This window comes from Antrostomus carolinensis, unplaced genomic scaffold (assembly GCF_000700745.2).
Source record: "Antrostomus carolinensis isolate BGI_N321 unplaced genomic scaffold, ASM70074v2 scaffold12602, whole genome shotgun sequence".
Taxonomy (NCBI): domain Eukaryota; kingdom Metazoa; phylum Chordata; class Aves; order Caprimulgiformes; family Caprimulgidae; genus Antrostomus; species Antrostomus carolinensis.
Window position 1 is genome coordinate 60,704 of NW_010297654.1, and position 25,774 is coordinate 86,477.

Below are 25,774 nucleotides of genomic sequence, written 5' to 3' on the forward strand. Positions count from 1 at the left end.
TTAACCACAGGTGAATGTTATCTGACTCATCACTGTACAAGTCCACTATATTAAGGTCTTTCCTAGTAACACCCCAATGAAAATAGGTTTTCAAATAAATGATTCAACATGAGGCTAAAAGTACAGTGCTCAATTAAGTTCAAAAGTAGCAACAGACGGAGCGTGCAATCACAACAGTTTGGTAGGAGTTAACGTGTTTTCACATGAGATCCCAGTTCAAGCAGATTTTTTTCTTTACTAAGATAAAACCAATCTCATACATATATAAATAAACATTATTCTTAAAATGTATGTGTCTTACCTGAGACCAGCTGCATATCAGAAAGTTTCAGCTTAGAAGGAGGTCTTGTTGGCTGACACAGTTTGCCTTCCTGAGAACGTCCTTTAACAAACAATGTGAAGAGCTCTATGTTTATTCACAGAAAGATGTGGTTATGTACAGCTATAAACTGTTTAAGTAGGCTACAGCATTATTCTATCCTAAAAATGATTCTCATTTATGATGAAGAAACTCCTGAGACATTCCAGACAACAGAAAATTGTGAGAACCACAACTGAACTTTTAACTAAAGTTAAAATACATCTTGCAGTTGCTATAAAAAAAGGAGGAAAATAAAATTATTATTTGCTTTATTTATGTATTTATTTAATCCTTTTTGGCTAAAGAGCTGTAATAGAAGTGAATTAACACCTGGTAAAGTACATATCGTTAGCACATCCTTACTCCGTCAGTGATCCACACTGTAAAGGAACTCAAGGTTTAAAAACAATGCTTTTCCTCTACCCTTTCTTCAAGATGTATTCCTTTGCACTGTGCACATCCAGGCATAGTGCAAAGCAGGGCAATGTTATCATAAAAGATGATCTTGCTCTTCCAATAAAGACCAGCTGTCTTCAAACAAGAAAGTTCTTAACATGGAACAAGACCATATTCTTCAAATGGAAATATTTAAAAAACAATACAAAACCAAAGTTGAAAACAATGCTTAAAAACTGAAGCCATGGTCCAGATAGCCACTGTGCACTGATACAGCCAGCTAGCAGTTTAACTGCTCTATTCTTTTTCCACATTGATATATGTAAGCAGCTCTGGCAACAGAATTGCTTGGTTGCTCAAGACACATGCTGGAATAATACTACGTGGTGAGTCAAACAGCTTTAGCAGCAGCCATTTTAAATCACAGAGGTATTTTTTTATTTTCAACCTGAAACGGAAATACAATTACCCAGAACACCTGAGATTCAGTCTAATTTTTATAAATAGTTGAAATCCCTAACAATTAGGTAAGAAGTGTACAGAAGTTATAAAAATAAAAGAGTACCTATTTAAAATAAAGTATAGTGAAGACAAAATTACCATATATCTGCTTAAGGATGGACTGCTTGCTGGCTTTTATGGGTGAGCTGGTTTTGTTCATAGATTTCAGATTTTTACATGAAGGAACTGATTTCAGAGGGCTATGGTTCAGCTGTTTCTTCCAAGCAACCTGAATGAAGAAGGCAGCTGTCTCTTGTCTCCATTTGTCTTCATCTTCTTTGCACTGCCGCTTAGCACTAAGAAGCTGAAACAACTCCTGTCTTAGCTGGTAACTAGAGAGCAGAAAAGAGAAGAGCACGTGTTTTAGGTGACCTGTTTTAACTTCGGTGCTTTCCACGCATCAGTTCACATGGTGGATTACATGAGTAGCTGGGAAAACAGAACTCCCACTGATGTGCTAAGTCATTTGGATGAGAAATGTTTGCTCAGAAGAAAAAGTAGGAGCTGGGTTCAATTCTAGATGCATCCATTATTTCACACAGTTAATAAAGACCTGACATTACCGGTATCAAAAGTTACAGTACTGCAACATCAGCTTATCAACTGCTTTATAATATAGAGAAAATCTGGCAAACACAAAACCTATAAATATTTATGATATAACAGTATAATCAATACTGTTTTCTCATTTTCACACCTTCAGAATTTTCTCATGTGCCTTACCACTTTGTATTCTCAATCAATCAGGGCAAGAGACGCGCCAAATCTACCTCTTATGAGTTCAACTGCACATTTCCTCCACAGAAAAATGAGCTGCTCTCCAGCTCTCCTCCGAAGATGCTCCTGTCACCTTATTTTCAGCAATCTGTTCTTGCTTTTTTTACCCTTCCCTTCAAAGGCTCCCTGCCTCCCAACCCAACCCTGCCACGGCTGCTTTGACCTCACACGCAGTCACAGCCCTGTTGCAGGTGGCAACGGTAGGTTATCTGTCCTTCTTCCCACTTTGGTGGCTAATGGCACCAGCAACAAGGAGATATTTGGGTTTTTTTTCCTTGAATCAGATACAAGTATTCAGTCAGATACTGGTATTTCACACTTACAAGTCAATTAACTGGCCTTGCAATTAACTCTGGATCTTCCCAGTACAAAGCTGTCACAAATTCACATTGAATAACACTTGTAAAATATTAATTATAAGTGTTTGGTAATGGGCCAGGACACATTGATCATCATGCCCTCTGGCATTCAAAAAGGCTCCTACATAGAATCATAGAATAGTTTGGTTGGAAAAGACCATTACGATCATCTAGTCCATCTGTAAACCCAGCATTGACAAGCTCACCACTAAAGCATGTCCCCAAGTACCACATCTACACGTCCTTTAAATACCTCCAGGGATGGTGACTCCACCACTTCCCTGGGCAGCCTGTTCCAACGCTTGACAACCCTTTCAGATGGACCCTCTGGTAAAGGGAATGAGGAAGGAGGGAGAAAGAGGTGATTTTGTTCTGTTGCTCCATCTGCAATAAGTTCTAGATTAAAACAAAAGACAACACAACCAGATACAAATTGTTTAAATATATGTTATAGGCCAATGACCTATATAATTCAAACAAAACAGCAGCCATACACAGAAAATGAGTACATAAAAGCACAGTAAAATGCCAAAGGGGGATGATATGCTCAGTTACAGCCTCAATAATTTTAAACTTTCAATAAGCTTAGTAAATTACCTCTGTGAAATATGCTGTGTGAGACAAACCTATTTAATCTTAATTTAGTGGAGCTTCAGAATTCAGGCATGTACTGTTATACAGCTCATTAAAGTATGTGACAAATGTGGGGAGCAACTGCATCTTACCAATAAATGTCCGTAGTGCTTGCAAGTTGCAAAGCACTGTAGGAATTCAGAGCAGGAGCATTCTTAAGAGACAGAAGTAAAAAAAATTATCCAGTTTTGTTAAATAACACATCGCTTAGGACTTTTCAACCAGGTAAGGGAGGAAGAGAATGTGAAGGGAGGGGCACAGTTATAGTGACTTGCTAACATAACTTCAGCTAAGGATGGGCTATGTGAATATGGCTGCAGGAAAAAAACAATTGAGGAACTGTTTTATACTGGAGTAGAAAAGAATACTAAGCTATTCTCTTGGAATTCGGTAATTACTGCCAGAAGCCTTTGCTGATACGTGAAATGACCCATTCACAGGCGCTCCTCCTTTGCACCCAGCTGTGATTTCATGTTTGTAGAGAACTTCTGGTAGTTTTTAGCGACAAGAAAACAACTGTGAGGCTCTGACACTGAGACAAAGTAGGCAGTTATCTTTAGAGCATGTGCACATGTTTTTAATTCAGCTCTCCCATAACAGATCATTCTGATCCTAGTGAGAAAAAAAGAACGGGACGAAGTCGGATGCTGTATGAATCTGATGTGGTGCCTTAACAAAATACCCAGTGCTCAGTCCACAAAACTACTGCACATAAAGCACAGAATCTATGTGCAGAACTGCACAGCTGGCAAATGGTATTCAGATTCATTGTTACAGAAGCTCTCATCTTAAGAACTGCTGCTGGTCAAAGTATGCATATAGCAATAATATATAAGAAAATACAGCTTGACTCCAGCAGGAGAAAAACAGTGACAGCAACCAACTTATTTCCAGCTTCTGTGGACCCTGGAGAATGGTACAGGCCTCAGTGCCCCCCAGGAGAGAGCAAGCCAGACACAGAGTCTGTAAGCCTCAACGAGCAGGATAAGCAATTAACCTTTGGCAAGCCACACACCTTAAAATACACTTTTGAGGACTACACTTATAAAGTTTGTGGACTATGGGAATTGAAACATTTTCCCAAGAAAGGCAAGTTTAATATACTTAAGGAGACCAGAACCATTGTGTTGTAGCTCACAACAGCTCTCAATAAACTTTCAATAAGTAAATCATGACTATAAAATCTGCAGAGGGAGACAAATGTATTTAATACTAATTTAGAGAAATGCCAAAGGTCAAGCAAGTACTTCTAGATGTTTCTAATGTAGAATTATACATTAACAATGTATAGTTCTATTGCTCTCTACAGGTACATGCTATTTACCAGTGCAAGCCTGGACCCAAAAGACAAACACAGGACTGAATGGGACCCGCAGCCACACAGTAAGTACCTGCTTAAAAACTGTAATTCAGTGTATGCTGGATGGGAAATTAGCTGTTTCGGAGAAGAGTGTCAGAATAACTGACATATTAGTAGCCAGCATATACAGCTGCCTAGCGTGAGCTAGCTGGAAATGCTAACCATGACTTCTTGGCAGGCAGGTGCCACCATCTGACTTCACATCATAAAATACTCACACCACCTCATTTTTTGAAATATATATGAAAACTGCTTCAAAGGAAGAGGCAGAACTACCTTCTTTTTAAAAATAAACATTATTGCTGTGGTAATAGCATGGAAATCGGGAGGAGCAAATCTGGTCCAATTTCACAGCTCTCATTATCCTTCAGAGTTTCAAAACCCTCAGACAATAAGGCTCATGTTGAGCTTGACGTGTAAGCAGAAAAGAGAGCAGAACCGGTGAGCCTGGGAGAGACAACGCAGGAGGGAAGCACAGCTCTTCAGAACAGTGTAGTGCCCTCACCTCAGCACTGCTGCCCAACAAACTGTTCTGTATCAAAACATTCACTGGAATACATGCACTATGATATTGCTGCAAACTTTATGAACTCCATCAAAGCTCAAGCAACACTAAACTGTCTGCAGACATAATGAAATGTCACTGGAGGAACCGCCAAACTAATCTCTCCTGCAGTCTTGCAGAATTTATGATCCTCGTTAGTGTTCTATAAAATAAAAGAGTTTTGCAAACAGAAAAAAATATATTTTTAACTCAATTATTTAAATAACAAATGTCAGTTAAACAATCTTCAATCTCCACAATTTCCTAAGTGCTGTAAGTAAGTGCATGCACTTCTTGGTGAGGTAACATACCATCGCTGTTTCAGCAGGTGGATAGTTTAGGAAGATCTATTCAAAATCTCTAGCTAGTCAAAACTGTAAATGGAATGCAAAGACTCCTACACAGGTAAGCTACCTGAATACAAAGCTTTAGGTCACAGTTCTTGTGAAGAAATTTGCACAAGCATTCACTACACACCTTTACACTTTGACTGAAAGCTGTGGCATTCACCTACTCCTCTGTGAGGATTTTAATTTGGTGTTAGGTGAAAACAGAGCAGCCTTCAGAAGCAATAGTATCACTGACAGATACACTCTCCTAACTTACTCCTGACTTACTTCAGCTCTTGGTATCTAAAAGGATCTGAACACATAAAACAAGAATTTGGAATCTACATTAGAACAGAAGGCCAGGGAGGACACTGCCAGCACTGAGCTGCTTACATAGTGTTTGGAAGCAGCAGAGAGAGCTGAAGGCAGAAGTGGTGGATCACTGGGAGAACAAGCGGCTGCTTTGCTTTGCCGTTCAGTGTTGGTACGAGGATTATGGCATGGAATCACAGAACCATAGAATGGTTTGCGTTGGAAAGGACCTTTAAAGATCATCTAGTCCAACCACCATGCAGTGAGCAGGGACACCTTCAACTAGATCAGGTTGCTCAGAGCCTCGTCCAACCCAACCTTGAACACTTCCAGGGAGGGGGCATCCACAACTTCTCTGGGCAACCTGTGCCAGTGTCTCACCACCCTCATCATAAAAAACTTCCTCCTCATGTCCAACGTAATTCTACCCTCTGTCAGTTTAAAACTGTTTCCCCTTGTTCTGTCTCTACAGGCCCTGCTAACATCCCTGTATTTCCTGTAGGCCCCCTTCAAGTGTTGAAAGGCTGCAATAAGGCCTCCTCTGAGCCTTCTCTTCTCCAGGCTGAACAACCGCAACTCTCTCAGCCTTTCTTCATAGCAGAGCTGTTCCATCCCTCTGACCATTTTTGTCGCCCTACTCTGAACCCACTCCAACAGGTCCGTGTCTTTCTTGTACTGGGGACCTCAGAGTTGGATGCATAAATAGCAAACAGAGAGCAAAGATGACAGAAGTACAGAAATATGTGATACTGTACAAAAAGTCAGAATTTTTACCAAAAAGAGGCTTAAAAGTGAATTAAAAATACTATGTTCCAAAATTTTAACTTTTAATTGGAAGCCAGTGTAACTTTTATATTCCAACAACAGTGAAAATATAACCTGGAATATTACTGGACTGTAAATCCAATCTCATGCTTAGAAATTTTTAGACGAATCAGTAAAAGAGCTGGAGCAAACAGAATATTTGCTGAGACAGCACAAATGTTTAAATGGCCACATTTCCATTTAGGAACAAATGGACTGCCGGTCTGGACCATGGAGTGTTTGGTCTTGTGTCCCTTCCCTAGTAATGGCCAGCTCTTTCGGAGAAAGACAAGACTTCTTCAGACTTCATAAGTTAACTGTAAAAAGCAATAGGAGAAATACAGGTTCTCAAAACTCCACAAACAAGTGGCTAGTCATACTTGTCTCTTAGCTCCCTGGTGTTCCATACAATCAGGAACACAGGTAACACTCCACCTTGCAAAATAAGAAGCAGGGGATTTTTTAAGGCTGGAAGCACCACTGAAAGCAGGCAGCACAACTCATGCCTCCTTTTTAGCTTTTCAGAGCTACGTGGTACTTGGCAAAAAGAACTTTTCTTGTCAAAACAGCAGGCTTGGACAATAAGCATTCAGAACTGCTCTCTCTTAACGTTTGGTCCTGGCTTTGCTCGAAGAAGCCCAGAGGACGTGTTTCTGGACTGACAGAACAGCCCAGGCTGGATGCGATGACAGAGAGCAGATCCTGATGCTCCAGCTGCTGAGTGCTCCCCTCTGCTCCACTGAAGAAAATGTCAATAACAAGTAGGAAATAAGAATTATGTACATATTACATGCTTCACCTATGGCTGTCATATTCCTCCTGTCAATTCTGATAAGAAATTAAATAGTGAGGAGCACATACATAGAGAATGACTGTATTTCTGAGGTTGAAACTCATGCATTCATGAAAGTAGGACAATGCTGAGGAAAGCAAACACTGGGACATCTCACTCCCTCCTGCCTGCCTCTTCTGTACAGAAGTTGTTCCTGCTCAATGGAGTTACTCAAGTTAGTTTCAAGTTTTGGTAATGCACTCCATACGAGCTTCCAAAGCTCTTCGCTCCCTCCTGCCTGCCTCTTCTGTACAGCAGTTGTTCCTGCTCAATCGAGTTACTCAAGTTAGTTTCAAGTTTTGGCAATGCACTCCATACGAGCTTCCAAAGCTCTTCTGGTTTAGTTATCCAGTTGCAAGTCAGGCCAGAATACAATTTCAGGTATGTCAGTAAATGGTGGTGAAGGATCTGGTTACAAAAACCTTTTCAGGAAAAACTCTGTAACCCTACACATGCAAGTTTGCTAATGAACAGGCAGCAGAGAGCTCTAGGCCTAGGCAAATCTTAACCAGCACTCTCTAAAGAAATATCAGTGCTTGAAATAGAGGTTTAATAACTTCTCCAATTATTAAAAGTCATCACTTACCTTGCACTTTTGATGAACTTACTAACATCATTCTAGGCGACTGGAACCCACTGCCATTTGTTTTGTGAAAGATTATTAAATTGCTGATTTAGCACTGGTAACATTGTAAGCAAAAGGACCAAATAAAGCACACTGCGAACAAGCCTAATTAATTTACGTCTATTTGTATCTCACTCTTCTCTAGCTCCTGAAACAGTAGTCTTACCTTCTCCAAGTCCTCTGTATGACCGTAGCAGCATAGTTCTTCTTCCGAAACAACTCCTTTCTTTTTCTTTCTTTTTCTATTATCTGCATTCGAATCTCTAAAGGAATTAGTTCAATATTTGTACTTTGCCATGCGACAGAACATAATTGATCATCTGCATTTCTGGATCCAATTATGCCTGGTTTTTCCAAGTTCCAACTGTCATCAGGAGCAGAACACGCTGCTAGGTTTCTTGGCACAGTCCTGGTAGGTTCTGCCTCAGCAGACAATAAAGGGGAGGCCTTTTTTGCTAACTGGTTGTTTCCCACTTTGTTAGCTTGTTCTACAGCACGCACGCTGTCATTTCTGCTGTTTACAAATACCGTTCTGGCACTTCCTGGTCGACTAGAGCCAGCTGGTGAACATCGCTCATCATTTGCCTCTTTACTTCTGGATTTCTGCTGATGCCTTTTGCCTTTTGAAGAAGCTTCACACTGCTTTGAGTTTCTCACAATTCCACCAGTACAACTGACGTTGCAGAAGAACACAGCCGTTCCGTCACAATGGTCCCTGTTGCCAGATGAAGACTGACTTTGATCTCTTAATCTTTCCCCAACACTAGCAGTCCTACAAGCAGATGTATGCCTTCTGCTCCTCCGAGCACAAGCACCCGCTGCCTCAACAGTGTGATCCTTGTGCTTTTCTCCATCCAGTTCTGTAGCAGCTGCAGCCTGATGTTTCCCTTCAACTTTTGTTCCTTCTTTTGCTTTACCACAATGGAAGTGGACACAACTTGACTTGCTTTTGATGTGTTTCCTCAATGAACCTTCAGACAGACAAATGGAAACCAACATTCATTCTCTAATCCAGCAAAACATAGTTTATGTCTCTAATTTTTTTTGCTCAGTTATCTTTGAGGCACACTAGGCTTTACTTAAATGAAAAAAAAAAAAAGTATAAGCAGGAAGAATCAGCAGAGGACATGACTGCCTGTAACAGTACGGTCCCAAACTTCATTTGCTTACTATTCTACAAGTATTTCTCTTTCTCAGACTACATTTGAGTGAGATGCCTTAAAAAAGTCACAGGCAGAAACTCTTTCTTCACCTACCTGAATACACTGGTCTTCTTCAAAGAAACAAGCTCACCACATGGTGCAGGAATGAATGAACACATCTGCTTGTTCCAGTGAAGACACCGTAACAGACCTTCCCTGTTTCAAGTTTATTTGCTAAACTTTTGCTCTAGCCACCCGGTGTCCTGGCAGGATAACAAACAGGGTAACTCACTGACCCAGGAAACCCAGAGCATTTGGCTTCTCAGTATTTTCCTTGACATTCTAAATGAAACTATGAAGTCCTTCCCATTTTTCCCTTGCTGCAAGATTTCTTTTCCAAGCCTAGGGTGGGAAAACAAATCCCGTGTGATAACTCCTTCAAAACACTCTTGTGAGGATGACTCGGAAACCAGATTGGAGTGCAAAACTGATAATCTCCATCTACTATCCACCTTCTATTTTGTTAGGAAACTAACAGGGGAATGAGAAAATAGACCCGACAGGATGAAATGTAACAGACAGGTAAGAAGTGAGAAAGAAAGGTATCTTTGATATTATGAAATCACAAAATCTTCTGGATTATCCAAAAGCTGGTAAAACCATGCCACATTTTTCATCACTGTAACATATTTACAGACTACTCCCTTGACTGGATAACAGAATATGGCAGATTTAACAGATTATACAGAAGAAACTCAGGATTATCATCAATGATGTCTCCAACAGAGAAGATTTATCACAGTGACAGGTCAGTATGGGCTGAGAGGTTACTCTAATTTATGCATGATTGTCATATGGGTAATTAGCCTTGTAATTTTCTGGGACAGGGAAAAAAAGTCCATTATTTTAATCTAATTTAATATATTATTAATTTTTATTTTTTTAAAAGTCAAGATTTCTCTGGGAATAATCCCACGCTTAATGAAGCCAAGTACAAAACTGTCACCTACATCAATAAAAACAGTGTAGGGCTGACAGTCAATTCAAACATATGAAATTTCCAGCACTGTCACAACACTATTTTGATCTTCCAACAAGTTAATTTTTATAGTTGTGAGGAAAAAGAACACAGCCTTTTAAAATGGCCTTGTCATTCTGAACTCATCAAAACCCGCTACCTGGTTTGTACGTACAGCTTGTAGAAGGCATTTATTGTAACACACTTAAAGTTGTTCAAGTAGAATGTGCAAACCTTCCCAATCTGAACTGGACAAGTGGGTGATGGAAAAAAACCGTCACTGAAGTATTCTAGATCATCTTTTGAGGTTGAAATAGATTTCCATAGATAGAAAAACCAAGCAATAACAAGTACAGAACACAAAAAAAGAACTTATCTGTTGCTACTATAATTAAAGCAAATAAGATAACGCAGATAGCAAAGAGACTTCTGAGTGGAGAACAGATCAGAATAGACCCACCAACGACATCACAGTTTTCATTTATCATTAACAGATGCAAAAAATCTATTTGCAGTTGCTGAAAATCTTTCTAAGTGCCAGCCCACAGGATCTAAATAGCCCATATTATTCTATGGGCAATTTCTCAATTAACATTCTTCAAGAATCCCACGGATATGCCAAGTATCTTGAATTTTATTTTCTCTAAACAGTGCAAGCAATAGAACACCCCCCAACAGCCTGTTCTCACATATTTTAGATATTTTTACAGACACGATAGATACCAGTATTTTTTACTACTTAAAGCTGACAGAACACACACAGTAAAATAATCTAAATCTAACTCTAGCCTATATGAATTGCTTAAATAACGAGTGAACAAGAAATTATAGAAAGAGTAAAACAGGTTCTATATATAAAACACCCCCAGGCATGGAAAAAAAAGATAACCAGGACAATTAGAAATTAAAATTAAAGGGACAATTAAAAAAAGATTACAAACCTTGCCTGATTTTACAACCTTCACTCTGAGACTCTGCTGACAGGCAAGTCTCCTTTGGTGTCCCTTTGCTGTGACAAGCTTTAGGTGAACCTCTACTGTTTCTCCCTGGTTGAATTTGTGAAACATTGAGGGCTGGAGGTCTCTTATTCTGTGTATCAATTTGTTTATTAGGTAACTCCAAGATGCTGGCAGTCTTCTCTCGATTTGCAGGATTCTGTTGTATTCGAAACCTATTTTGTTCCACGTTCTGCACCCCTTTCTGCAGCTTGGCTTCCTTCCTCTTACTTTCCTCTTCACGTTTCCTGTAATTATAGTCAATACCATGAGAATTCCAAAGATGATAAAATCTTGGGAGCACGTGTCTAACTTGAACACATTCCTCTCTAGAAACCTTACACTGTCACAATAAAACCTCGAACATCTTTTTTGTGAGAAAGGGACACCTATTGTGTTGAAGTGTCTTAGCTTAATCCAAAATAACAACTGACTCGCAGCTACAGCCTAACAAAGGTTAAGTCCTTATAAGCCAGTTGCCTGTTCAGTTTGTGGCAGTTTAAACTGATTTTAGAACACTCCCTTATTGAAAACAATGAAACTTAGGGGTTTTTTGTAAATATACCAAAATTAAAAGCAGGATTTTGAAGAGGTGTCAGAAGACAAGAAATCTGATACTAATAACTATGTTTTAAATGAGTAATGAACAATACTTTAATATAAGTAGTAATGCAATGCACTGTATTTCAAAATCAGAAAACTTCAATAAAAGACATCATCTCTGCAAATTATTTTTCATACTTACCTGTGTCATAATTAATACAGACAATTATAAACCTACTTCAAACTAGCTACTGGTACTAACTTGCTGCTATATATTTATCATTAGTAGATAATTTATTTTACATAAACATATTATACACTATACAAATGATAAATATTGAAAATATGATTTGTGAATTAAAAACTTGTGTGCACATAGTATGCCATTACAATTATGACATTTGGTTTTCAAAAAGGAAAGAATTCACACATCTCTTAAATAGTGTAGATAGAAAAGAGAATTTTGGACAAGGCTAGGAAAGGCGCATCTGTTGAATAAAGTTTTGCAGTCTATTTTGGAACACAACGGGATGTCACTCCACTTAAGCTTTTAAATTCTTTTTCCTACAAAGGAGAATAAACCAAATAGCACATAGCAAACCTTCCATATCTACCTAACATTGAATTTGTTTTTATAAATTAAGCTCTAGTTGTGAGATGAAGTGACACTTTCCCTGTTGGAATGGACAGGTGGTAAATGTCCTCTCATGTAGCTGCCTGATATTTTAACTTGCTTCCAAGGCTACAATGTAGTTTGCAGACTGTTGACACATTAGCTCACAGCACAGCATATGACAGGTTGGTTATGCAGCACGCCATCCTCGGTTCCTGTGAGTCGTATCAATGCCAGGATATGTCATTTCAGTGTGAGCTGCCAGGGAGAAGCCTTACCTTTATCTGTCAGTACTACCTTATCAAGTACACTCTGCAGAAGAAGCTGATTGAACTTTGTACCTGAAAAGCTGCTAATTGATGTAAAAAAATACACTCCTGGCAGCCTGAGGTTCAGTATTCCCTCTGGCACAAAAAAAAGTGTCTAGTTTCAAACAATATTGGCATTCCACAAGCAGACTGTGTGGGGATGTCTGTCTCGTGTACAGTATGGATCTCACTGCCACTACTCTGCTGTTGGAACTGATAAATCAGATCTTACTATTCACCGAATAGTCATTTTCTTTTCTTCACAAGAAGCAAGCAGACTATTACCAGTATCCTCCTTTCACAGTATTAGAAAGGAAAGTGTGAGAGAGGTTGTGTGACACACAATCAAGCCCCAGTGGTCTGCACTCTTTGAATGAACAGATTAACTCAAAACATTAACTTACCAACATACCAATTGTGAAGTTATTGAAATGACACAGGACTAGAAGTTGAGAAGAAGTAAAAGGAGATTTTTTTTTTTCTAAAAGGTCTTGTTTGTGTGCTCATTTTTCATCTGAAACTGATGAAATAATACATGGAAGGGGTTTCAAAGCTCCCTATTCATAAACCATCATCCTAATTGTCACAGTAGAGCTTAATTGATTAGCAGACTCCTGAAGAATACTTATGAACCTCCCCTTGTGGTTTGCTTTGTTTAGTTAGAAATACTGTTTGTTTTACAATGAAGGATATTTTCAAAATTAAAATTTCCAAGTTTTACTGTTGTCTAAATTGAGAGACTAGGTTTCATGAATGAGTAAAGCAAGTAGACAAGTTCCTAACTTAAGGGCTCTCAGTCATTCTCAGGAGGTTCTGGTAACTCAACAGGATCCAAATTTTGGCTCTAAAGTTAGAAAACTACTCTGTGATAACAGAGTTGGCATGCCAAAATTTTCCACTTTAATTGCAACAGAATTTTGTCCCGAATGGTCATAAATTTGTATTTCATTACAAAAGTGAGAGAATGGAAACCAAGCCTTTAGCAGATGGAAAGGAACAGTTTCAGCCTTAAGCATTTGTGAAGACACAGAGATGCTTTGAATTTTTCATCTGCTAAAATGAAATCAACCTTTTCTATTCTGTTAAGAACACTTTGCTTTTTGTATCTACTATGTGGAGGAAATTTTAAATTTAGAACATGTCTATGTGCCTGTAGAGCATTTTTAAAGTTATCCTTGCAAAAAAAAAAAAGTTACTTAAAAAATCGTAACTGAAAATAGATCTCCAGGTATGGTCCTACTGCTGCTGAAGATTTATCTGGACCAAAAGGAGCTGTTTCATGTTGTATAAATAGCTGTCTCGTGCTATACAATCTAGCATGACGTTTGGTTTTGAAAGCATTACACTGTTGAATCACATCATGTTCAGCTTACTATCTACTACAAGCGTTTAACAGATAGTCCTTAACAAAAACACTAAAAAGATTCCATTTCCACCCAGTATTCCTATGTTGATTGTTCTTGACAAATGTGTAGAGCCGCCCATTTGTCCTTAACTAACCACTTATTTTTTCCTCAAGCATTTCTCGTACGTATTAACACCATTCTGATTTCTGCTTTAGTCTTCAATGCACTTACAAGTCATGCACCCTTGGTGCCATTTGGAAATTTAACATTTTACTTCTTCAATGGAAATATTGCATAGTATCAGATTCAGGATGGATTTATGCAGAATCCTCATCAATATACACTTCCAGGTTAAAGTTGAACAATTAAGAACTGCTCTTTGCACATGTTCTTCAAAAGTAGTTTTCACCCATCTAACAGGTGAGTGAAATTCAAGCTACATTGTCCTGCTTTGCTAATGAGAATACCACATGAGAAAGTGTGAAAACTTCAGGCAAGTCTGAATGGCACCTACTGTTTCTCCATGGCCACAAAACTCATAATTCTGTTATGGAAGAAAATTGAGTTGGTTTGATATAATTTGTTATTAGCAAATTCAGACCAGCCATTACTTCTTGCTCTGTTATGTTCCATCTTTCATATAAGATGAGGCTGAGAGAGCCGGGACTATTCAGCCTGGAGAAGAGAAGGCTCAGGGGGGAATCTATGTCTACAAATACCAGGTGGGAGGGAATGGAGAAGATGGAGCCAGACTGTTCTCAGTAGCACCCACTGACAGGACAGCAGGCAATAAGCACGAATAAAAACCCATTAAATACTATCTGAACACAAGATGACACTTTTTTTACTGTGAGAGTGGTCAAACACTGGAACTTGCCCAGAGAGCTTGTGGAGTCTCCATTTGCATAGATATTCAAAACCTAACTGGACATGGACCTGGGCAAGCTGCTGTAGCTGATCCTGTTCGAGCAGGGGCAGGGATGGACTAGATAATCTCAAGAGGTCCTTTCCAACGTCAACAGTTCTGTGGACTGAAGTTTACAGGTCTACAGATACCTCTTCTTCCTCTTTGAGAAAGTGGACACTTTGCTCATTTCATGAATTCTCCAGTCCTACCAGTCCTCCTAAAGTTTTTACTTCCTAAAGGTAATCACTTTAAGATTATATCACCCAGTTTTCTAAACACCTCAAGATAAATTTTATCAGGCTAAGCTGATCTGAAAGCATCTCACTCTTCTGATTAGTCTCTAAACTGTTTCAGTATTGTAGCCTACATTGCTACCCTTTATTACTACTGTGAATTCCACTTGCTACTGGACACCATTTGACATTTAAGGAAGATTGAAGCAAAAAAGACAGAATACCTCAGCTTTCTTAGCATCACTTGTTGCTAAGATCAACACTTTTTTTGCTCTTCCTGTTACAATGTGTATGTTTACAATTATTTATTGTGATATCTCATATCCCTTGCTAGTTGTTCTCATTTTGCACCTCAGCTTGTTTAATTTTATGTTATTATTACCCTCAATTTTAGTAATGTCACTAAATTTCCACCATGTGCTTTCCCTTTTCAGGTTGCTGAAGAGCTCATCATTTTCTCTCTTGCTACACCTCCTATCTTTTCTCAGCATGCAGACCTTATTACCAGATTTTTTAAGTACCTCATAATCTACTTGTACTCTCTTTCTTCTAGGATATTTTCTAAATCTGTTGAAGGCTGTTTAATTGAACTGTTTAATTTTCTTACTGTTCTTCTCTTCCTAAATATCATGAGTTACTCTTACTCACTTTCATCCATTTCCCTTTCACATCCACATTCTCAATCAATTTCCTCCAACTGGTCAGAATGAAATCTGGAAGACTTAGTAAAAACAGAAATATGAATTCAGGAACTTATTCTAAGAAATCCAAAATGAAGGTGAACAAGTGATGAATGCGTTCTGTAGCCCTTTCAAAACCCAATATATTGGACATCAGTTTTCTCTGAAAATGCTTTAAACCCTTTAATATTATATTCCTAAAGACCTGGTTTTGTAAAAAGTAAACCAAAAGCCTCTTTGTAAAAAAGTTTTAAAAGTCCATCATTTTACCTGTACGTTGTGTGTTTTCTGAATGTCTCCTTCCCAGACTGCCTCTGTGCTAGTCTCCTAAAACACTGCTTCCCTCCTGCAAAGTTCTCCAACCCACCTATTAATAACCAGCTACTATCACTCCCACTGAAGATGAGCACCTATTATATTGCTGCATTTAAAATGTACATGTTAAAATGTTTGATGCTTGTACACCCCATCAACATTGCCCTCTTTCAAAAGATCATAGGATCATAAGGTAAAACATATTAGAAGAGATCTCAGGAAGTCATCAAGGCCAACGTTCTGCTCAAAAAGGAGGTCAACTATGAGGTCAGAGTGGGTTGCTCAGGGTTTTATCCAGTTGGGTCTTGAAAATCTTTAAGGATTGAGACCATACAACCTCTGTGCAACCTATTCCACTGTTCAATTGTCCCAAGGGTGAAAAAATGTCTATTTCCAGTTAAAATCTCTCTTGTTTCAACTTATGTCTGTTACAAGGTTCCCAGGGACCAAAGTGAGGCCAACCAGTCTGCAATTCCCCACATCGTTCATTAGGAACCTTCCCTGACCTCTGTGACCTTCCAAAGATATTAGAAGTGGTCTTTTAAGGACATCAGTCTGTTCTCTCAGCACCCTTGGATGCAACCCATCTGGTCCCACGGGTTTGTCTGGGCTGAGTTTTCTCAAGCGATTCCTGGCTTAATCCTCATTCACAGCTGGCAGTTCTCCTCCTTGAGCCACTTCTCTAAGCACAGAGGCCTGGTAGACCTTCTTGGTGAAGGACTGAAAAAGAAGGCACACCCATGTCTGCTGTCACTAAATCGTTCACACCATCCAGCAACAGGCCCAAGGCATGTCCTTGCTCAGCCTTTTACTATTAATGTAGAGGCAGAAGCCCACCTTGTTACCTGTGACATCCCTTGCAAGCCTCAACTCCATCTGAGTTTTGGCTTTTCTGACACCATCCCTACATCCCCAAACAATGTTTTTAAACTCCTCCTTTGCAGGCCATCCCTGCTTCCACCTCTTGTATACTGCCTTTTTGCATTTGAGCTCTGTCATGACTTCCCTGCTTAGCCAAAGTGGTCTCCTGATATGTCTCTTTGCTCAAGGACACAATAGCGTGCCTGTTGTTTTGGCCCACATCAATCTTCATTTTATAAATTAGTGTTTCATTGACATAGGTTTGTTCAACATGGGAGAATATGTTTGTATAGAAATATTTCACAGGCATTCAATACAGTGAATGTAACTTTACCAGAAAATAACACAAATATGAGATGCTGGTTAACTTTTTGTTAAAAATTAAAAAAAAAAGAAAAAAAAAAAGAGAAGAACAGACTAACTAAAACCACACAGACTTAAGAATGATTTATATTAGAGAGACTCTCTAAATAACGTATTACAAAACAAGTTTCTGATTCATACACCAAAATAGTTGAGGGGGGAGGGAGGTTCAGTCTAGGAGTTCACCATCATTCTGGATTCCCACCTAGTATCTACTTTTATCTGGAGAGCAGATTTTTAAACATGAGTTGGGATACTGTTCTTTTATATGGGGCAGCACCCTGGCCAGTTTTAGCTGCATAATGCACAGATGGGGACGCTGAATGATGACAACAAAGTCCCCTCCAGTTTATTACAGATCACAAAACTGCAATTAAATAGAATTTGTTATGTGACAACTTGATTTGCTTGTACACTCCAATTGTATTTTAATTCTGTTTTTATGGTATTTGGTACACAGACTTTGTTTCTATTGTTTTCAAACAAATCAACAGCAGCTTAGTAAGTTTCAGAAAGTACATCAGAAACTCACAAAGGAAAACAATGATAAAAACATCCTCAAATTTCCATGAGGCAATCCTTTTCATTTAATCTTCTAGATGAGGTATCACAGATTAATCAAAAAATTACTGTAATCACAAAGAATAAAATTACCTCATTTGGTAAAGTCAGTTATGACCACACAGCAAGAAGCAGAGTTCTCCAAATTAAAAAATACATAAGATATTTGGTATATTTTCAAAGGCAGATTCTCCATGCATGGGTTTGACTCCTACTGACTTCATCAGAAAAGGCAAAGGCTAGGAGGGCTGCAAGTTACAATTTTAGGATCTAAAGATGTGAGCAGGAAATTAGTTATCCGATGTTTCTAGCTTTGGTTCTTACTGGGCATTAACAACTATTAACCAGTAGAGTAGCAGCATACCCAATGAAGGTCAGACCAGCTAGTTGTGCAGAACATCAAACTATCAAATCTGAAATAGAGCAGAGTGCAGCTGACTTTGTCTGTGATACCATGGATGCAACAAAAATACCTCTAAGTGCAATAATTATGTTGTGTGTTTATTCATATGACGTCTCTATACAGAAATAATACTACAAAATCATGTAGAAGTCTTTTCAGACTGTTATGTTTTTTCATTTCAGAATCAGATTTCGTCAAAAGAAACCAGGTGCTGATTTGTTCTTCTTAATATTATGAACCTTAAGGATAGAGCCCAAGCAAGCAAAGTATTTTGAAGATTATTTACCTACCTTCTGATTCTAGAATTTCACCACTTTGCTACCATTACCTCATTTAAATAAGGTAGAAAGTCAGACAAAACCTACACATCTTACAAATAACTATTTGAATTGCATATGTTAGTTATCTATAATCTAACATAATTATCTCATGGTAACTCTCTAATTCAAGAGCAGAAAATGTAAGTGCAGATAATGATACTGCCAAGACAGAAATTGCAAACAAAATCCAGGAGTTCAGTTTGCTAGAAAGGCACGACCTCCCCTGTGAAACAGTAAGTTAAGATTTATTAAACCAGGCTTTTCCTGTTTTTTTTAGTTCATCTACTTACTAATTTTTTTTTTCAAAACTGATATCAAAGACTTAATAGGTGAATAATTATTTCAATTACAGCTTAGAGTGATAAATGTTTTCCAAGTCTTTTTATCATCACACAGAATATCATGGAAAAATTCATGGATGCTAACATGCTAGTTTCTCAGCTTTTGGTATTTTGCCTTGTTTTTGTTTATCATATAAAGCTTGTTCTGTAATTTGGGATTATCTGGAAAATAATTTCCATCCATAGGTGCATGGAAAAAAATCCATTATATGCTTCCTACCATATAATTTTTATTAAGAGGAACAATAAATGTTGATGAGTAACAAATAAAATCATACACTGATATATACAAACTTATCACAAACATCTATTTGCTGGAGTAGATTTCAAGTCTCAAACTTACTTGGCAGCAGCATCTTTTCTCAGCTGTTCATGTTTCATTAAAAGATTCTTCCTCTCTTGAAAAGCCTTTCTAACTTTGTATCCTTTGTAGACAGCCTGAATTTTGAAAGCAGCAATGTCCTGTATGGCAGCTATAGACAGAGCCCCATGTTCTAACATGAACTGAATTACTTCATGGTGTTCACCAAGCAAGGCATAATCAAGTGGAGTATATCTAAAAAAAAAAATCAAAACCAAAAAACATAAAGCAAAATCCACAACAATCATCAATGAACTAGAATGCTAACTATAACGTGCATTTACTTCATCCTCATTTCACAATAAGGCAACTTCTAGTATGAAGACTGATTAAACACTGTTTTCAGTAGGCTGTTTTACTACTTTTTAAATACTATTTCCTGTCTTACTCAATGTACACACTGTGACTATGTTTAAGGCTTATTTTAGTGCCTAATATAAGGGGGTGCAGGGAGCAGTCTATATGAAGTGTGAACAAAATCCTCCACAACCCTACCCATAGAATTCACTAATTCAGGCAAGCAACCTTAAAAAGGTGTTACTGAGGATCTCATATAGGAATCTAATATAAATAAAATGCAAGTTAAAACATTTTTGGTGTTACTTCCATATGAATTTAAGTTCTAGAGATTTACTGTAAAATCTGTCTTTGCTTCTGTAACAATGCCAAAGGCCAGTATGACTGACCAAGCACCAGGATTATACCTGCACGAAGGGATAGCTTTTTTTTTTTAAAGCACTAAGAAGACTTGAGGCTGTTTTCAAATTGACACAGGTGTTAAAATATTAAATGGCTTTGCTTTTTAATGGTGTCAAAGATGCCTAAGCACTTTTAAAAATAATTCCCAAAATTCCCATTGTCAACATAGGAGCAAAATGTACATACCTCCCTCACCAATACTGAAACATTAGGCAAAGACATTTAGTGACTGAAAATTATCAGTCACAAACCATAATAAAGACCATATAATACAAGACTATCAAATAGCAAGTGTCAATGCATGTGATTGTGAAAATTAAGGCTCTTCTTGATGGTAACTTGCTAGGACGCTGTGCTGGTAAGCAAAGAAAAATAGACAGAAAGCACAATTGGACTTGCCACACAGCAATGATTTGATGGAAGGATTAACAGTACCTGAACTGAAGTGTCTGCAAGAATAAAGATAATGACATAACATGAAAATTTGTATGCCAAGGTGTGTTGCTGATAGCATTTAAAGAGATACAGATCTTTTGATAACCCAGGAATGGGAACTCATTTCAGAAAAACACATTTTTAAAGTATACCTAGTTTTGAATATTTTAATTAACAGGTACAAAAGATACTAAAGTAAACTTTATGCTACTAGCATGTATGTACCAAGACAATGTATTCTTTTACAGATCCCAGTCATGAAAACCCATATTTTTAAATGTGGATTCTCTAACTCACTTAGAGCTACCTTTGGGTTAGCTTAAGGTCTGACATTTGGAATACTGCTAGTTATATTTTGAGTAATCTAGGTTTATATGTAAGAACATGTATTAATGCCAGAAAGGAAACAAAAATAGATACTAACTGCATGACTATAGTAAAACCACAGCTAAGGTATTTTCCTGACATTTGAGCATCATTAGTACATTTCTACAAGGTAAGGAAAAATCCTCCTTCCTGGAAAATAGTGGCTTTTAATCTTACTTATTAAGAGTAATTTAATCACAACCATTTATTTAATTTTCTATCAAAAAATTACTAAACACAGCATTAGCACTACTTAATTAGGAACTACTTATACTTTCATTTGTGTTTCTCAATAAAAAACAAGAACAGAGAAAGAAGAGAGATCTGACTGGTTTAGAGTAGAGAAAAAATGAAGGGGGAAGAAAGCAATTAACAACTGGGATAAGTATGGAAGTCTCAATTTTAGCACTAAAATCTGGGGTTTCAAAGTTCTTAAGTTATTTAAAATGTTGAAATATTCAAATTTATATGGCATACTGATCATAATTTTATTAATAATTATGAGGAGTCCATCTACTCTAAAAAAGGCATTATAAATTTCTGCTGATAGTAATTATCTTCGCCATCAGGTGACTAATTTGAATGGCACAACCCAAATCACTTTTTAAAAACTATTATTTATATGTCAATGAAAGACAAAGAAAAGACGTGCAAATGTACTGTCTCTTTATGATTATAGGAATTTTTTTAAACCAGGCCTTTAGAATATAGTTAACCACCAGGTAATTCGTAATCACTATTTTAAAACACAGCATTACATTTCACCCATTTTCTTTCTTCTCGCTGTATTCCTACCAAACAGAAAAGAAAAACTCCAGTCTATTCCAAAAGCAGCAGAAAAGCCTTTTCATCCTTTGTCTGTACATTTCCACTGTCAAATTCATATAAATGAAAAATACCTTTAATATTTCAAACAAGACTAGAATGAGTAAATACTTGGAGAAATCTCTCTTCTAGGTTCAAAAGTATAAACAGTTGAAGTTGCAATGTCTTACTTAAATAAGAGATTTTTCACACTAGAAAAGCTGCTTACACTGAAGCCCAAGATAGAACACTCCTTTTAGATATGAGCTAATGATTCTCTGGCAATATCTGAACGCTTAACATTTAAATTAGTAAGTAGCACTTTTGCTAAATTACAAAATAATGCACTCAGACAAGCAATACCTCTCCTCGCTGTTCTCCATATGATTAGGGAAAGCATCAAAACCAAGCAGCAACTTTATAGCATCAAGGTAGCCATTGTTACAGAGCCAGTGTAAAGCAGTTCTACCCTGTAAACAACAGAACAAAAATAAATATTACCCCCAAACTCTTACCATGACACAATGAAAGTCGTAAATCATACCATAATTCAATGCTTTTCTGGACATGAAGGACAAACTAATTCTTATAAATAAATTTCCTTGTTAAAATAAAAGAACACAGTACTTTAAAATGAAGTAACTTTTTTTTTTTTAACCAAGATTAAAACATTAGTGCTTTTTCACCTAAAGCAGTTGAAAAACAGCATTAGGAGACTAGCTCTAGAGTTGCTTCCTTTGCAGCTATGCCACCCACGTCTGAAGCAGCTCTCATCAAGCTTTGTAGTTCAGAGTGTTTTCTCAGCTCTTCCAAAACACTGTGACAAGACTGAAAGAATTACTGCAGAATTCAAAATCAGATCAAGTTTGAGGAAAGCTTATCAGCCCAGTCAAAGACAGACCCCAGCTGTGCTTTCAAAACTAGTTTGATTTCAGAAGTCTAGTTTCTCTCACATGAAACAGAACTCTCAAGTTGTACTCTATAAACAGCCAGGTCGTATATGACCACTCTTGGGACTCAGACCACAGAACCACAGTATGAATACCTCAAGTTCTGTTAATATCAAAACAACATAGATATTTCATCTCACTTCCAGGCCATGCCTCCTGTCTGCATCTTCACCCCCTGAACTCCAAATGTAGGAAATACATAGAAGGCTGCGTACCACAGAAAAACATGAGGACATTCTGAGTTCAGTGCTAGCAAGCTACCCACTGAACCCCAAGAGCTGAAGAGCATGCTGCAGTGTCTGTCTGAAATAGGTGAAGCTGATGTCTTCAGCTATACTCAAGCTGATGCCACACAGAGCTGGTAGCAGGTTGGAAAATCTCCCCAGCATGCTCAGTACAAGACATGGACCTGTTGGACCAGGTCCAGAGGAGGGCCACAAAAATGATCAGAGGGATGGAGAACCTCTGCTAGGAAGAAAGGCTGAGAGAGTTGGGGTTGTTCAGCCTCAAGAAGAGAAGGTTCTGGGGAGACCTTATTGTGGCCTTTCAATATTTAAAGGGGCCCATAAGAAAGGTGGGAACAAACTTTTTAGCAGGGCCTGCTGCAATAGGACAAGTGGTAATGGTTTTAAACTAAAAGAGGGGAGATTTAGCTAGATGTAAGGAAGAGATTATTTACAATGAGAGTGGTGAAAAACTGGAGCAGGTTGCCCAGAGAGGTGGTAGAAGCCCCATCCCTGGAAACATTCAAGGTCAGGTTGGACGGGGCTCTGAGTAACCTGATCTAGTTGAAGATGTCCCTGCTCACTGCAGGGGGGTTGGAACTAGATGACCTTTAAAGGTCCCTTCCAACCCAAACCATTCTATAACTCTGTGCTCTGTAGAACTCATAACAAAAAACACTTTCCCAGTACCTGGAATTATCCATGCCTTACAATGAAAAGCCACAGAAAAGGTTAACAAATTGCATGAAATTCTTTTGACTGATGAAGTTCTACTGACTTCTGAGAAACTATGTCATATAACAAAGAAATCTGTTATATGTTGCACAATCATTCTGGCTCCTAATTTTACTTACTGCTTGTATAATGGCAGAAAAGAACAAGTAAAATAATCAGTGGTTCTTTTTTTTCACCTGGAAGAGTGAGATGTATGTCGGTACTTAGGTGGATAAGTAACTGAAGCAGCTCTTGTGCAGTCTCACTCACAGTATCTTACTTCCTCTATCTCTATGCTGAATAAATACATTACACACTATAAAATCATATTCCCATGTCAGCTGTTAACAATGAATGATAGAAGTTAAGAAATCAGATTATTAATATTGACCTCCATAAGATCACACTTTGACAAAGAAAAGTCCAAAGTTATATGGAAAAATATGAAACTTAAATTCATGCTGCGTATTAAAATACCGCTTTTCATTCAACATTTTAGAAGTGAAACCATAGGGAAAATTATGTCAGAATACATTTTCTTTCATGATAAACAACGACAAAGATGCTTCTATGTCCCAGAAAAGAGAATGACCTTGAAGAAAAGGAAAATGTTTTGACTTGTTCTGAAGTTAACTTAATAGCCCAGTGAAGAGCAACATACCTCTTTATCCTGAATATTTGGATCTGCATTGTTTTCCAGTAGCACTACCATGCAGTTAATGTAACCTCCATAAGCAGCACACTGCAGAGGTGTTCTACCTGCATAATCCTGCACATTAGGGTTGATTTTGTTTTCTATCAAGATTTGGCACACATCAGCATTTCCTCCCAGGGCTGCCCAGTGAAGGGGCGAATGGCCATCTTGGTCCACCAAATCTACTCTTGCTCCTCCTGTAACAACAAATACATTTTTGAACATAAAAAGAAAATACTTTTGAATGAAAAGAAAAGAAAAAGAATAGGCTTATGTTCAACTAGAACTTATTTGGTAAACTGACAATTCAGATAAATATTTCTGAAAGTAACTTCAAATTTGTTACTCAGATCCTAAAACCTAAATCAAAATGAATTGGTAATGAGATAGCTTCAGTGAGGGTCAGGCATCTAAGTTTTTTATAAGCTTGTGAGTATCCTCTCAGATGCTCAAATCTCCAGATTTGTCAAATGCCCATTAAAAACCTAGCCTTTATTTGTTTCAGGCCTATTAATTTTCAGTGAAACTTATATTTCTTAACAACAAAATCACTTTTGACAATTAGACTTCAGATGAAATGTCTTTTTAAATCTCTAAAGCAGACCAGATAAAATATTCACAGTGTAGAAATTACTTTTGAAAAGGGCTTGATTTTTTTTTAGTTCAAGTATGCTAAGAAAGAACCTTTTATTCAGATAATTAATTTCTCTATGTGTTCTTGTAAGATGTAAAAACTCCGTACAAAAATAAAATTCCACAAATATAAAATTTTGAACCAACCAGCAAAGATGACTGTCTATATCATAAAATATTTAATTAAACATAACTCAGATTCTGATAACCAAGCTTCTTGCATCTACAAAAGCTAAATGGCATAGGAGGTGGGAGAAAGAGCTTATGAGGAGGTTAAAATATGCCCAGCAGATCAGAGAGGGAAGCATGCTCTTCGGTAAGAAAGGTTGGGTGATAGAAAACTTGCAACTTGTTAGCCTGGATACTTCAGCTGTCCATAAATGGGATAATATCTCAAGTAGGAGGAAGACTGCTTCCAGCTACCTAGAACTTTTCTGTGAAGCTAAAATGACAGATTTTGCATCTAAGGTATCATTGTTCTTTCACCATGCTTTTTCCACTTCAGTAGAGTTTTTAAAATTATCTAAAACTGCATACATTGTTAAATCTTATTTCTGTCTACAAATAAAACACTGTTTATAAAAAACAACCAGAGGAAAATACTAATGATTTAGGATTTTTCATAGCTACCTTCATTAAAAACTAAGCTTCATTTAAATAGTCAAAAAGTCTTCAAAGAAGCCTAAAAACTTTCTCATAAAAGACAAGAAAGCTTAATTTGGTCTTACTTACTGGAGAAAAGAAAAAACCAAAGCAAAACAATTACTTGCTGGGGGAAGAGGCAGTTTGCGAGACTAGGACATGCTTGAAAAGGCTTGAGCAGAAAAGAGCTGTGAAAAGAACTATCCCAATATTGAAAATTTTATATTTAACAACTCCAGCCACTTTGCACAACGTTCTGATAATCTTTTACATTACTAGCGCTGTTCCACAGACAAAACCTGCTTTAGAGAAGTAATTTTCTACCCCTTCTCTTGCTCAGCTTTGCTGTTTATTTCCCAGTCCCACAGAAAGGAGCACCAGAACTCTGAACGGGTTTGTAAATTCATAATAGCTAACCTTTAATGAGCGTTTGTATCACTTCTTTGTGTCCCATCTCACAGGCTCGGAAG

At 37.7% G+C, this 25,774-nt stretch overlaps 1 protein-coding gene across 1 annotated transcript in view; it reads right to left on the reverse strand.

The window, feature by feature from the left end:
* Positions 1-25,774, reverse strand: part of INVS (inversin) — an 84,392-nt gene that overhangs the window by 2,741 nt on the left and 55,877 nt on the right. The window contains 8 exon segments of the mRNA XM_029083547.1: positions 302-382; positions 1,358-1,590; positions 8,000-8,804; positions 10,935-11,236; positions 19,126-19,338; positions 21,811-21,917; positions 23,997-24,226; positions 25,722-25,774. The exon segment at positions 25,722-25,774 is cut by the window's right edge and continues 29 nt beyond it. Of these exon segments, the coding sequence (XP_028939380.1) occupies positions 302-382; positions 1,358-1,590; positions 8,000-8,804; positions 10,935-11,236; positions 19,126-19,338; positions 21,811-21,917; positions 23,997-24,226; positions 25,722-25,774 (2,024 nt within the window).